Source organism: Lissotriton helveticus, chromosome 1_1 (genome assembly GCF_964261635.1).
Source record: "Lissotriton helveticus chromosome 1_1, aLisHel1.1, whole genome shotgun sequence".
In the NCBI taxonomy this organism is placed as follows: Eukaryota; Metazoa; Chordata; class Amphibia; order Caudata; family Salamandridae; genus Lissotriton; species Lissotriton helveticus.
In genome coordinates, this window is record NC_136057.1 from 1151793655 (window position 1) to 1151809494 (window position 15840).

Sequence of the window (15840 nt, forward strand, 5' to 3'; positions counted from 1 at the left end):
ATGGCACCCACTCTTAGAATTCCAATGAGGTTGGAATTCCCATAGTGGTAAGGCCAGTCCTCTAATGTAAAGTTTTTTTTTTTTTAGCTGACCTGTCCAAAAGGCCCTTCAGGTAAGGCTGGAGAGCTACTGCCTTGTGTGATTAAAGCAAACCCGTAGCCCCCATAGTGTGCATAGCTTCCTGCAGGCTAAGCACTTTGGACAATTGCCTTCCACTAGTTATTAAGATGCACTTCAACTGTAGGTAAGTTACCACTGTGTGAATTGAGGGTCTGAAGTTCAGGTTCAAGGAGCTGAGAGCATTCTACGGGAACTTTGGCCAGGGGCCGACTACTTTGAAGATGGCCTGTGGTGCACTTTTCATTTAACCTTCTTTGGCAGAGGCGTTCTTATAGTAATATTTAGCATAGCGGTTTTGAACTCAATTTCTTGGCATTCCAGGCCAAACTCCAGGCACAGAAGGGTGTGTTGCGTGCATTTCAGTAGGCAAAAATTTCTCCTATAAGCTGCGGATTGGCACTGCTCAAGGACTGTCCCTAACATCCTGGGGAAGGCAAGGTGACCATAGTTTATAGCGAGTAGTTATTTAGCCCAGATGGCTATGCAAATTCCTTCTGTAGTATGACTGGGTAAGTTTTGATCAAGTTTTGCCCAATGCAAACGTTTTTGCGTCATTTTGCTTTATTGCCCTGGACTGTAAGAATGCTTTACTTATGTCAGACAGCCAAACACCCAACTAATTATATTTATATTAAGTGGCCCAAGGTTCCATCTCTGTTAATGTGAGTTTTACACTGCCCAAAGATCAAGAACTTGGTTTTTGAAGTGTTAGTTGTTAGGTAGTTCTTGGCATTATGAGAAAACAGTACGAGTAAAGCCCTCTGCATTCCAATGTGGGTGTGGCCCGGTAGGTCGCTCCCCCTCCGCACAGCACCGCCTGTGTCCCCCTGCCCCAGCTGCCGCTGCTGCGGAAGTTCGAGGCCCTCCACAGGCTACCACCTGCGCCTCATCCTGGTGGCCGGTGGTAGGCCTTAGGTTTGTTTGTTATTTGTCATTCCATTGTATTGCACTCTCTTGGTGTCCGTGACTGCTGTTGTCTGTCTCTCCTTTGTTGCCCCCGTGATTCTGTGCCTTTTTTCTCCTGTCCCCTTCGCTGCCCCCGTGATTCTGTGCCTTTTTTCTCCTTCAGTCCCCTTCGCTGCCCCCGTGATTCTGTGCCTTTTTTCTCCTGGCCCCTTCGCTGCCCCCGTGATTCTGTGCCTTTTTTCTCCTTCTGTCCCCTTCGCTGCCCCCGTGATTCTGTACCTTTTTCTCCTTCTGTACCCTTCGCTGCCACCGTGATTCTGTGCCTTTGTCTCCTACTGTCCCCTCCGTTGTCCCCGGGATTCTGTGCCCTTGCTTCTGTCCCGCCGCTGCGTCTCCTGCGGCCCCACCCCCGACTGCCCCTTTGCTGCCCCCGCCTCCCAAGCTGCTCCTCCCTCCCACCTACCCACCCACATATGGTGGCTGCTGCGCGTCCGCACTGCTGGCGCATCGAAGGCGTGCCTAAGGCAAGCCTGACTGCACCCGTCCGCGCCTGGACCACGCCCAGCACCAGAACCCCTGGCCCCCGCGCCCACCACGATGACCGCTGCCGCTACGATGCCAGCACACTGCACGCCCTCAACCCCGGACGGACCAACAACTGCATCAAGGCCTCACCGAAACGCACACATGGTCAATTCGCCGACTTCATAAGCATGCAATCCCTGGTCTCCACCGACTACATCCTCCTCGGAGACCTGAACTTTCAGCTTGAGAACAAGAATGACAGCAACTCCACCACCCTGATCGACAACCTCGGACTGAGGCAGCTCGTCACAACATCTACCCATTCCCCCGGCCACACGCTCGACCCAGTCTTCTCCTCAAGCTCCCATGTCTCCTTCAGCCACACCACCGAACTCCTCTGGACCGACCACCGCTGCATCCACTTCACCTTCCAGAAACCCACTGAACATCCCCACCGCTGCTAGAGCAAAATCACGGAAGACCAACTGCACGCAAACCTCGCTCTCAGCCCACCCACCGACACGTCCAACATCGACGACGCCGCCTGCAACTTCAGAAGCTGGATCAACAACTGTGCCAACACCCTGGCCCCGCTGAAGAAGCCCACCCACATAGACACCAGCAAGAGAGCTAGCTGGTTCAATCTCTCCTTCGAGACCGCGACCTTCCCAGAGAACTAGAAACGCGCCGAGATCAATGCCCTAATCAAAAAACCCAAGGCGGACCCGAGAGACCTCAAGAACTTCTGGCCCATCTCTCTGCTTCCGTTCCCAGCCAAGGTCATCGAGAAGATCGTCAACAGACAGCTAACCCGAGACCTCGAAGAAAACAGCATCCTGGACCCATCCCAGTCAGGGTTCAGCAGCAACCACAGCCCCCAGACTGCCCTCATCTCCGCCAACGATGACACCAGGACTCTGCTGGACAACGGTGAGACCGCAGCCCTCATCCTCCTGGACCTCTCCGCTGCCTTCGACACCATCTGCCAACGCATACTACCCACACGCCTCCACGACGCAGGGATCAGAGACAAGGCCCTGGAATGGACCACCTCCTTCCTCTCCGGCAGAACCCAGAGTGTCCACCTCCCCCCATCCAGATCCGAAGCCTCCAAGATCAACTGCGGCGTACCCCAGGGATCATCCCTCAGCCCGACACTGTTCAACATCTACATGGCCCCGCTCGCCCAAGTCGCCCGACAGCACGACCTCAACATAATCTCCTACGCCGACGACACTCAACTGATCCTCTCCCTCACTAAGGACCCCCTCACCGCCAAATCCAACCTCCGCGAAGGAATGAAGGCCGTCACCGACAGGCTGAAGATCAGCAGACTGAAGCTGAACACGGACAAGACGGAGGTCCTCATCCTCGGCTCCAACCCTTCAGCCTGGGACGACTCCTGGTGGCCTACGGCACTGGGAGCAGCCCCGCCACCCACCGACCACGCACGCAACCTGGGAGTCATCCTCGACTCAACACTTTCCATGACCAAGCAAGTCAACGCAGTCTCCTCCTCCTGCTTCAACACCCTCCGCATGCTCCGCAAGATCTATAGGTGGATCCCGACAGATACAAGAAGAACAGTCACCCGGCCCTCATCAGTAGCAGAGTCGACTATGGAAACGCCCTCTACGCGGGAGCCCCGGCCAAGCTCAAACGACTGCAACACATTCCAAACGCCTCTGCATGCATGATTCTCGGCACGCCACAGGCACATCACCCCCCCACCTGAGAAACCTGCACTGGCTCCCCGTCAACAAGAGGATTTCCTTCAAGCTCCTCATCCAGGCACACAAGGCACTCCACAAGACCGGCCCAGCCTACCTCAACAGGCGACTCTTCTTCTACATCCCCAACCGTCAGCTCCGCTCCGCCGACCTCGCCACCGTCCTTCGCAGCCGAAGAACCACCACCGGCGGCAGATCCTTCTCCCACCTTGCCGCCAAGACCTGGAACACCCTCCCACTGAGCCTATGACAGACCCAAGACCTGCTGACCTTCAGGAGGCTACTCAAGACCTGGCTGTTCGACCAGTAGCGCCCCCCCCCCCCTTTTTCCCCCAGCACCATGAGACCCTCACGGGTATGTAGTGCGCTCTACAAATTCTTGATTGATTGATGATATGATCATTCGTGTATTGTATAATCGGAAGTTTTAATGATCTGATTTTTGGAAACAACAAGTTCCCTTTGGATAGTGCTGGCCCTAGATCAACAGTATAGAGGTTGAACAGCATGGGTGCTATAACTCAGCCCCGTGTTAAACCAATATCTGTATTTACTTTCGGAGAGGCATGGGTTTGGGTCAGTTTGATTTGGACCCAAGTACCCGTGTACACAATGATTATTGCACTAGACAAGTTATTTGGTATCCCCACTCGGCAAGCTTTGCCAATAAGATGTTAAGGCATATGTCGTCAAATACCATGCTGTAATCTACAAAGCATCCATATGATGGACATGGCCCTTTTTTTGCTGCTTTACTTGCTAAGAAAGACATAGCTATTACATTGCCCATGGTGGACACCTTGGGCCAAAATCCAGTCTGGTAGAACGGAATGTTACCCAATCCTCCAGTTTGCGTAGTAGGACCTGTGCGACGGAGTTTCCCTCAAAGTCCAATAGGGCTATTAGACTATAGTTTTCTGGTTTTGAGCTCTCGCCTTTTTTATGGATTTGATGCAGAAGGGAGTCCCTCCATAATGCTGGAATACTAAATGACAGGATACAGGCTTGAAGGAGGTCAAGAATTCGTGGCACCCGAAAGTATGAGTTATCCCTCAAAATGGTCCGAGGTAGACCATTAGGTCCAGGCACACCATCTTTGCGTATTGAGTTGAATATGCTACTTACCAGTATGCATCTGTTCTTGGCATGTAGGGCTGCTAACATTCATATCTATTGCATAGATCGCCGCCTAGTGTTGGGTCCGGATGATTGCACATTGTTGTCCTGGAAGAGTCTTCGAAGTATCACGAGATAGGTGGCTCCTCCCCTGGACTACAGTGCGCATGGGCATCGACTCCATCCCCAGATTGTTTTTAGCCATTGTGGCAGAGATGGAGTGAAATAGTGTAAAGGATGTCCATGCTAATGATTGAATGCAAGAGAGTATCTGCAGCCGCTACGGGCACCGGGGAGGAGGGTGGGCGATATGAATGTTAGCAGCCCTACATGCCAAGAACAGATGCATACTGGTAAGTAGCATATTCAGTTCGAGGCATGTGGGCTGCTAAATTCATATCTATTGCATAGAATACATAGCAGTCCCTCCATTAACGGCGGTTGCCCGTGCCAGCTGCAGAAGTCTGAAAAAGTGTCTTGAGAACAGCCTGTCCTACAGCTGCTTGCTGCTTGGAATGCACATCGACACAGTAATGTTTGGTAAATGTGTGCGGTGTGGCCCACGTGGCTGCTCTACAAATGTCTTCCAAAGGAATGTTCCCCAGGAAAGCCATGGAGGCCCCCAACTTGCGTGTGGAGTGCGCCCTTGGGGGTATTGTTAAGGTACGTTTAGCTTTTTGATAACAGATTTGAATGCACTTAACAATCCACCTGGCTATTCCTGCTTTGGAAATAGGGTTGCCTTTGTGCTGTGCTGAGAAGGCAACAAAAAGTTGTTGTGTTTTCCTAAAGTGTTGTGTTCTGTCAATGTAGTACATCAACGCCCTCCTAACGTCCAATGTATGGAGCATTCTTTCCGCTACTGTTTGTGGGTTTTGAAAGAATGCGGGCAGGTCAATAGTTTGGTTGATATGAAACTGTGACACCACCTTCGGAAGGAATTTTGGGTTAGTGCGTAGTACTACCCTGTTTGAATGAATTTGTATGAATGGCTCCTGGATTGTGAGCGCTTGCAGCTCACTAACACGCCTGAGCGATGTAATAGCAATGAGAAAAGCCACTTTCCATGTTAGGAACTGAATTTCGCAGGAGTGCAGTGGCTCAAAAGGTGGGCCCATCAGCCTAGTGAGGACCACATTGAGGTTCCACACTGGAGCTGGTGGTGTTCTCGGAGGAATGACTCTTTTTAGTCCCTCCAGGAATGCTTTAATGGCAGGCACTCTGAAGACAGAGATATGTTGCCTGTTCTGGAGATAAGCTGCTATGGCGGATAAGTGTATCCGAATGGAATCGTACGCTAGATTGCATTTGTAAAGATGTAACAAATAGCATATGATGTTAGGAATGGATGCATCTAGCGGGTTGATATTGTTATCTGTACAGTAAATGACAAACCGCTTCCATTTTGCTGCATAGCAAGCTCTGGTAGTGGGCTTCCTTGCCTCCCGTATGATATCCATGCATTCAGGAGGCAGGTTGAGGTAGCCAAACTCTAGGACCTCAGGAGCCAGATCGCCAGGTTGAGCTGTTGCGGATCTGGATGCTGAATGTCGCCATGGTTCTGCGTCAAGAGGTTTGGAGATAGATGCAGCCTTTGATGCGGTACCACGGAAAGTTCTAGAAACGTGGTGTACCATGGTTGGCGTGCCCACGTTGGAGCAACCAGGATGAGTGTCATCGAGTGTTGCTTTAGCTTTCTTGCCACCAGCGGGATGAGAGGCGCTGGGGGAAAAGCGTACGCAAATCTGCCTGACCAGTTCATCCATATCGCATTCCCCTGCGATTCCGGGTGAGGGAACCTGGCGGCAAAGCTTTGGCATTTTGCGTTTTCCTTTGTGGCAAAGAGGTCTATCTCCGGATGACCCCACTGCTGGAAGTACGGGTGGAGCACTGATGGATGTATCTCCCACTCGTGCATTTGATGGCTGTACCTGCTGAGCAGATCCGCCATCTGATTGTCCTTGCCCGGGAGGTGTTCCGCCATGAGGAAGATGTTCCTCTGAATGGCCCACTTCCACATGCTCTGAGCCAGATGAGACAGCTGTGGAGAGTGAGTACCTCCCTGCTTTTGGATGTAGTACATGGCTGTCATGTTGTCCGTCCGGATCAACACGACCTTGTTGCACAAATGTACTTTGAAGGACTTTAACGCCATAAAGATCGCCATCAACTCCAGACAGTTGATGTGCATCTTCCTTTGCTGTGTCGTCCATAGTCCCTGCACCGTGTAGTGGAGCACATGAGCTCCCCACCCCTGGAGAGATGCGTCCGTCGTGAGGATGATCTGTGGTACAGGCTCTTGGAACGGTCGGCCCTTGCAAAGGTTGTGTGGATTCCACCAATGCAGAGAGTTGTATGCCCGACCGGTCACCAACACTAGGTCTTTCAACTGTCCATGAGCCTGCGTCCACTGATGTGCTAGACATTCCTGGAGCGGACGCATATGCAGTCTCGCGTGCGGGACTATGAAGATGCAGGAGGCCATCATGCCTATCAACTGCATAAACACTCTCGCTGGGAGAGAGTGTTGGGGCCTGAACCTTTGGATTAGCGACTGAATGTTGTCGATCCTGACCGGGTTCGGCTGAGCCATAGCGGTCAGGGTATTTATTGTCGCGCCCAGATACTGCCGCACATGGGCTGACTGAAGGTGCGACTTTGGGTAGTTTAGCGAGAACCCCAGACTGTGAAGGAGGCGAATGGTATGGGACATGTCTGCGGCGCACTGTTGTTCTGACTTTGCTTGAACGAGCCAGTCGTCTAGGTAAGGGTAGACATGTATGTTCTGCCTCCTGAGGTGCGCCGCAACTGTGCCCAGACACTTCGTAAACACTCTGGGGGCAGTGGTTACTCCGAAGGGTAGGACTTTGAACTGATAGTGCCTGTTTTGGATGGTGAACCTGAGGTATTTTCTGTGGGATGGGTGGAGGGGTATGTGAAAATAAGCATCCTTGAGGTCCAAGGTTGCTAGGAAGTCCCCTGGGTTCAGCAGGGGAAGAATCTGCTGCAGTGTAAGCATGTGAAAGTGTTCTGACAGTATATACAGGTTGAGGGGGCGTAGATCCAGAATGGGTCTGAGGGATCCGTCCTTCTTTGGGATAAGGAAGTACAGGGAATAGACCCCTGTGCCTTCCTCCTCTACTGGTACGAGCTCGATTGCGCCTTTTTGCAGCATCACCACTACTTCCTGCTGCAATAAGTGCAAGTGCTCTGCCGACATAGGACGTTGTTTTGGGGGAATGTTGGGCGGGGTGGATGTTAACTCCAAACAATAACCGTACTGGATAAGCTGTCTTACCCACCTGTCTGTGGTGATGGATGTCCAGACTGGCAGGAACTGCTGGAGTCTCCCCCCGACAGGTGTTGTATGGTCGGGGGGCAGTGACAGAGAGTCACTGTTTGTTGGCGGCAGAGGAACGGGAGTTGTTGTTTCCTCTGCCTCTGCCCTTGGCACTATTACCTCTGTAACCCCCTCTACCCTGCTTGGGGTACGAGGATTGTGCGCCACCCTTTGTGAAGTGTGTCTGTTGACCCAAGTGTCCTCTGGTAACACCACGTGCACCTGAGCGACGAAAAGTGCTCCCCCTGAATTGTTGAGACTGAAGCGCCCCCATGGACTTAGCTGTCTCATTGTCCTTTTTAATTTTCTCGAGAGTGGTGTCAACGTCTGGGCCAAACAGTCTGTCAGGATTAACGGGCTGGTTGAGTATTGTTGTCTGAATGTCAGGTTTAAACCCTGATATGCGAAGCCATGCTTGTCGCCTTAACATGACGCTAGTGTTAATCGCCCTAGCCGCTGTATCTGCCACATCAAGTGCACACTTTATTGCAGCGTTTGAGATGAGCTTTCCCTCCTGTATGAGCATTTCGGCTCCCTCCTTAAACTGATCAGGTAGGTGTTGAAGGAGCTGTTCTAAGGTGTCATAATGCGCCCTATCGTATCGTGCCAATAGTGCCTGTGTGTTTGATATACGCCAGATATTGGCAGCCTGCGCAGCCACCCTTTTGCCCGATGCCTCAAGCACTTTCGACTCCTTGTCTGGGGGAGGAGCTTCACCCGTTGTTTGGGAGTTCGCCCTCTTTCGGGCATTGGCGACGACCAACGAGTCCAGAGGCAACAGTCCTTGAATATATGCAGGGTCCCCAGGTGCTGGTCTGTATTTTTTTTCGATACGTGGGTTAACCACTCTCGCCCTGGTAGGTTCCTTAAAGATCTCTGGGGCATGCTTAAGGACACCTTTCAGCATAGGAAGTATCTTAACTGTTCTTTCTGAGACAGAGAAAGTGTCAAACAAGAAATCTTCTTCCACTGGGTCAGCATGCATGTCCACATCATGATTAGCTGCTGCCCGCTCTATTAAGGCATTAAATGCCGCAGAATCTTCAGTTGGGGATGTACGTGCACCAAAAACCTGTGGGTCCTGTACCCCCTGATGGCCTCCCTGGTCACCAGTGTCGTCATATGAGTCCTGTTGTACATCAGGGTCATTGTTGTCCGGGAAATTGTACTGGTCATCCTGGTCATCATCCTCTCCCCCTGACTGGTTGGGGGAAGGTGACGGACTCCTCCTTGGTGTAGGTTGAATAGGTTCCACAAGGGCAGGAATGTCATGTGCTGGCCTTTTCTTTTTTAGTGGAATGACATAGGATTGCAACGGTTGGGAAGTGATCTTTCTTTTATAGAGGGTCAATTTCCCTGTGTCTGCATCGATGTAATGCTCAGATTGTTCTTCTGAGGCTTGTTGTCGATCCAATCGGCCAATTTGCGTCGAAGGTTCTGACGTTTCAGATCTCTTCGGCACCGATTTGGGTGCGAATGCCTTCGGTGCCACCTTCGGCGGCAGTGTGTACAGAAGCTTGGTGGAAGTCTTGGCAGGTGCGTCCAGTTGTTTTGGACCCGACGGCGTAAGAGTCGTCAACGTGGAAGCCTTCTCCCGAATACATTTGAGGGAGTCAGCGACCTGCTTTGGGAAGGAAGCGGAGGGTTTGGTAACCGATGCCTCATGTCCGGCACTATCGGAGGCCTTTGGCGTTGAAGCGGAGGCCGCCGACGAATCTTCGGTAGCGACGGTCCGTGCCTCCGTTACAGGCTTAGGCGCCGATGCCGTTGCTTTAGATTTGCTGTCCTTGTGCCGATGCGTAGTGCCTCCGGACTCAGTGTCGTGGGCCTGTGCAGACTTTGGATCGACGGCTTTATTGGATATTGCCGGTGTAACCGTGCCTGACCCATGATGGACGACCGTCTTTGAGGACGGGTCCTTGGGCACCTTCTGCGGCGCTGTTGACTCGACAGCCTTCTTCGACTTCGGAGGGCCTGAGGGCGACGGAGTCGATGGGGGAGCAGGTTTTGTGATTTTTGATGGGACGTCGGCCATTTTAGGTGTTGTCGAAGCCGTAGGTTTCGGTTTCGATGGGACGTCGGCCATCTTAGGTGTGGTCGATTCCGAAAGTTTCGGTTTCGATACGTACAATGGCGTCTCCGCTGTTGTGTCCGTGGCCGGGCCAGAAGGCGGGGCCGGGGATAGCGGGGCAGGGTCGTGGGTAAGGCCGAGTGGCGATCCCGTGACCTGAGCCTGAGTCATGTAACTTTCGGGGCATAGCTCTTCCTCCGAGCTATCTTCCGCGGCCCCATAAACTTTTTCGTCGGCCCCTACCTCCTCGACGTATTCAAGGTCTTGGGCCAGTCCTTCGACTTCTTCCTCGGGATCGGCCTCGACCTCCGTCGACGGTGGTGAAATCTGAAGATGATGGCTGCGGCCTTCTTCTGCGGGGTTGTCGAATATGTCGTTGGGTGCCGGAGCTGCTCGCCGGGCCTCGAGGCGCGCCGCGCGCCGAAGCTTGAGCGTTTTCTTGGACCTGAATTTTGAGCAGGCCATGCAGTTGTCCTCGTTGTGGTCCGGCGAGAGGTATTTGTTACAGACTGGATGCACGTCGATATGTGGGTACTTGGACCCACAGACGGGGCAGAACTTGAACGGACTCCGTTCCATGGTAAGATCGTCGGGGTCTTGCTGATATGAGAGGGCCTCGATGTCCGAAGAGTTACTCGACTCCGCAGAATTCCGACTCGAAGAGTGGGATGATGCTCGAGACCGCACGCTAACAATACCGACGCAGGTAACGAAGGCCTTTTGGCCTTAAGAAGTAATTTTTTTTTTTTTTCGATTCCGACAAGGAGACGTCAAAATCACATCCGAACCCAATGGCGGAAAAAAACAATCTGGGGATGGAGTCGATTCCATGCGCACTGTAGTCCAGGGGAGGAGCCACCTATCTCGTGATACTTCGAAGACTCTTCCAGGACAACAATGTGCAATCATCCGGACCCAACACTAGGCGGCGATCTATGCAATAGATATGAATTTAGCAGCCCACATGCCTCGAACATGGCTATTGTTACCTCCACTGTTAGATGGATCGGATCCTAGAGGTGGTCGCCCAAATATTTCCTGCATGCACATCCCAGAAAGCACAGGATAATTCACGGTCTATGTACAAAGATATGGTGTAATCTGTTTATTGGTCCGCTGGAATGGCATTTGCTTTTCTGATTGTTTTATTGCCAAGGTGGTTGACATATTCCCAGAATTTCCTTGATATGGCAGGTGCTAACAAGGGGAATACCAACTTCCATTCTGTCTCCAGATGTTTTTATTTATTTGAAGCTCAAAGTAGTAGTTTAGTCCTTGACTCAAACTTTTTTTACTGCGGACTCCCTTGTGCCTCCTGTACACAAGTTCTGCCTTCCGATGCTGCTTTTTCCTTAGGGTAAGCACTCTATCGTCTATATGTCTTTGTGCATTATGGAGGTTGGTGGTTTAGTTGTGAATTTATTGTTTACGGTCAAATATAAGTCACTCATAGTTCTGTCCCATACTTCTACACCTGTGAGTTGGTGGTCCTGTGGCTCTTAATGTTGTTGTTCCTTCTATTTCTTAAATTGCAATTCCCTGTTTAGACCCCATTTCATTCTTTTCACAAGAGGGTTTGCCTCTGTGCTTAGGATGAAACCAGCTGCTTGAGCTGCTGGTGTGCGCTGCAGTTTAGATTAATTTAATTGGTCATGGGATGGTGGTCACTTTCTGATCGACTTTGTACTTTAAAGTTTGTTGCTATTCCATGCAATTGTATGCTCATGAAGAGATACTCCAAGGTGGAGGTATTTGTGAACGTGATCGGCCTTCCCCAGTTGAGTCTGCTCTGTTGATTGAAAGTGTGCTAATTGAATTTGTTAATGTACACTTTAAGGGTCATCTGATGGACATCTTTTTGGGGGCCCTCAGCCTGCCTCAAAGGTCTAGATGAATTCATGGTTGGGATACTGACAAAGCAGTGTTTGAACATGATTGCAGAAATCATCAACAGCCTTCTTCCTTCATACATAGCAGGGATTGTCCTGGACTTATCCTGTGACCTGAGGGGCATACCAAGTGTGGCCTCAACGACAGACACTGGACTACTGTCCCGGTCATGGGTTTAACACATACAGCAGTGGGGGCAGAGTGCTGTGTTTTGTGAATCTATACTTGTGACCAGAGCTTTTTATCTGCATACCAAGAGTAGAGGCTTACAGGCCCACTCTTGAAGTTCCACTGCTATGTGCTAGCACCAACATCTCAGTATATCTTGTGCGCGCTTATGTGTGTAGCTTGCATGATACATGCATGGGGTATGTGAGTGAGCCAAAATAATGGCAGCCTGTGGGATCCATTTTGGACACCTCCGCCGTGGCAGACGATGCAGGCAGGTTGTTTTCCTAGAGAGTGGAAGTGTATTGCTCACATTTGTGAAGATGGAGGGAGGAGACCTAGACACTGAAGTTAGAGGAAGGAGTTTCACCCGAGTCTGTATCTCATGCTGAAGGAGTTGTATCCCTGTCCGGAAGAAGCTAGAAGCCTGCTTGTCTGCTGAGAGAGGAAGGGAGCCTGCCAATACTGCAGGAGAAGTGTCTGTCCAGAAGGAGGTAGGTGCAGCATGTCCCAGGTGTCTGTGGGGTACCCAGAAGAGAGAGACGGAGGAAAGCCATCGGAGGACCCTGGTATCAGTGGATCAGCAGTCTCTCTGTGCTGCTTTCTGGTGGGAACCGCACTCATCATGACCGAAATGGTCATGGCCCAGTTGGAGCTTTGCTCATGTGTCAAGACCACAATATGGGGGGCTGCAGGTACCAGGGGAAGAACCAGTCTGTGCAAGACCATACCTGCTTAAGTTAATTGGCTTGCGCATGGCTGGTATTGCTGAGCTTCGCCATCAACCTGAGCGAGGCTGCAACTACCTAGTGTTGTGATCTGCCATATCATAGCTACAACAGTAGTGTTTTGATTGGCATGTGCGTTGCCCCAGATGCCCACCGTTGTGGTCACCAACCTCTGGATAGCTCATGATACACTAAATTGCATTCTATTAACGTACTAGGTAGTATTCCTTCCTAGGGTGTATTAAAGTAATATTATTATAAAACTAAGCACTGTGCTCTATATTGCTGTATTGTGTTGTGTGATTATTGAGCTCAGAGGTGGAGCATCCTCCCCTTGCCTTCTGGGAAGCCTATGACTGCTCGCCATCTCTACCAAAGAATCAAGTGAGGAAGGGGTTCTATTTGGCCCAGTTTTGATGGTCCTTGTTACAGAGCGAAACAACCTCAAACCCCATGGTTGAGTACCAGTAGCCCATGCTTGCCCTGTGTACCCTTGAATAGGATTTTTATTTAATATTAGAAGTACATGAAAAGTTTTAGTTGATCAGAGTAGAGTAAAACTGGCTTCCTGTAAGATATAAAAACACATTTAAAAAAAACCTTTTTGCTGCAGCTCCAACTTGTGCATTGTGAATTTTTGGGTCATAGATTTAAATATCTGGCTCTTGATGCTATTTCATCGTATCAGTTGCAGTGGAATCAATATATCAATTAGCTTGTCTGCAATGGTCATGCAACTTTTAAATGCAGGTCATTTGCAAGATGTAACTGGAAATATTCTCCACTGCATAAGTGTAGCATGAGAATCTGTCATTTTAAAATGCATAGTTTTAACTGCTGCACTTGCATTTAGTTTCTCTCCGTAAATAAAGGCATGAACTGATATGGTGAAAAACTTCAGTGGTGTCAGTGTAGGCATTGTCTGAGCTTAAAATAGAGTGTACCTCAACGTACGTGTTCCAGGTCATTGCATCAGACTTCAAGTAATAATTTAAAGATGTAGTCAAATAATTTCCCTTGCTATTAATTTATGTATGTTGAGCTCTCAGAGAGGCCTCGTTTTACTTTTAACATATATTTCGTTTTTTGTTTTTTTAAGAATTTCACTTTTGAGTAAAATTTAAAATTAATTAAAATACTAAAAATATTTAATATTAAATTCCTTTTCAATTTTTACTTACATAAATATAATTTTAAACCGCCGTCTGAGACCTACAAACTCATTACTACCCTTATACACCACCAATCTATCTGTGAGCCATAAAAACTCCTTATTAGCCCTATAGATAACCCCTCTCTGAACCCTTAAAACTCCTTAATAACCCTATATGTTACGCATCCCTGAACCCTAAAAACTCCTTTAAGGTCCAATTACCCAGAACTAACTCACCTGCGAAGCAAAAGACTGAAAACGTATCTGAATGTAAAGACTTCCGATTTAACTCTCACGATGTACTGATTTCAGAAATAAAAAAGTAGAAGTAATAGTAACATACTCATGAATATTGTTGCGAAATATTTTGCATTTCTATTGTTTTAATTATTTGGGGTATTATTTTGATCATAAGCACTGTGTGTGCTTTAACTTTACTTTATGTTAAGGTGTTACTCCTAGGCTGCTTCCCAAGTGTGGAGTGGAGCCTTCAAGCACCCTCAATCTCAGCCATTTACAGTCTGGGGAAGGAAGCCCATGAAAGAATATTACAGTGGGACTGTCACCATGACGATAGGGAAGATTCAAGCACGTGAATCTTTTCAAGATTACATACCAGATATCATCAATGTATCCATATCTTGACTTAGGCACACCTAGTCCTAAACATTGTCCTGTTCCTGCCACCTACTCTCTAACTCTATTTCTCACTGCTGGTGATCAGCCAGGGAGCAAATATCTGGGGCACAGTCACACACAACTCAAGACAAAGCACCAAATGATGCTGATGTACAAACAGATTGAAACCACCAAGAGGCAGTGTCCTGAGATATGGAAGACCCTCTAGCATGCAGCGGCACAACTGATGGCCACACCAGGGCCGGACTGGCCATAGCAGGCACCGGTCGTTTCCCCCGGTAGGTTGCTAGGGTGGGGTCTGATTTTGGGCCCCTGGGGTGCCGTTTTTGTTACCAGGAGTAGGCAATATCGGCTCCCTGTAACAAAATCAGCCGAACCCGGCCCTCGTAAACTGCTCAGCTGCACTCCCCCTCACCCCAGGGGGAGCCGGCTGAGCAGTTTGCCAGGGCCGGTTTCTGTTCCCAGTCCGGCCGATGGCCACACAATATAAGAGTCTTCAACAGTACCAAATCAAAGTTATGTGGGATACTACTGATCAGGGTGTTAGCGACCCGTTATTCTTCCTAATGAATGAAGAAACATGCAATGTATTAACTTGAGCCATGCTCCTCCTCCGGCACAATGGGTCATGAGGCATCATCAGATACAGCAGCATTCTTTGGAGAACGTTGTTAGATAAAGATAGTCTCTCTCCCGCGCAGGTAATTAGTCAAATGAGCAGTCATTATGTCAATTGCAAATCAAATCAAACAATAGCTTAAATCTGCCATTTCACTGTTTGCTCAATGACTGGGAATGCAAAGGTTTGGCAAGTGTAAATTGATTTACAGCCCTAACAGACCACTTGTAGGCTGTACTGTCCCATTTAGGTCACTCTTGAGGTTGACTCCCATTGTAGTCCAAATTATAAAGAGCTTCACAATAAAAGTTACATAATTTCAGGTAAACTAATAAGCATCGTATTTTCTGAAAATATAAAAAATATGTCTTCAAACCTTTTTGTCCTGCGGAAGATTGTCCATTCAGACGAAGAAACCGTATCGTGCAGTACTTTTCTTTTCCTAGTCCAGAATTCTTCCTCGTTTGCTTTGTGATTTTAGAAAAACTCAACTGCAAATGTTGTTCCACAGTTTCTAATATGAAGTACCTTATTCAATTTAAATGAAAACAGTCATTAGAAAAATTTGACTACCTAAGCACTTTCAACATCACAAAGAAATTCATTGTCAGCAACCAGAAAAAATTATTTCCTGCCAAAACATACTAGTCATAACAGAAATCTTACTTAGCCGTAAACAAGGTACATATCATCAGAGTGTCTCATCAGGCTGCATATGTTTCAAAACATGCAGACTGCAATACTCTCCGACAGGCAGCTTAGAGACTATTGGTAGCAAGAAAAACGTTGGCCTCGTAACGAAACAGACCCAGCAAACTAGAAAGGTATTCAGCCA

The 15840-nt window shown here is 49.1% G+C and overlaps 1 protein-coding gene across 1 annotated transcript in view; it reads right to left on the reverse strand.

Annotated features, from left to right (window-relative positions):
* LOC144821747 (transcriptional regulator QRICH1-like) overlaps positions 1 to 15840 on the reverse strand; it is a 286095-nt gene that overhangs the window by 55998 nt on the left and 214257 nt on the right. The window contains exon 7 of the mRNA XM_078678952.1: positions 15382 to 15533. Coding sequence (XP_078535078.1) covers positions 15382 to 15533 — 152 coding nt within the window. The remainder of the gene's footprint in view (positions 1 to 15381; positions 15534 to 15840) is intronic.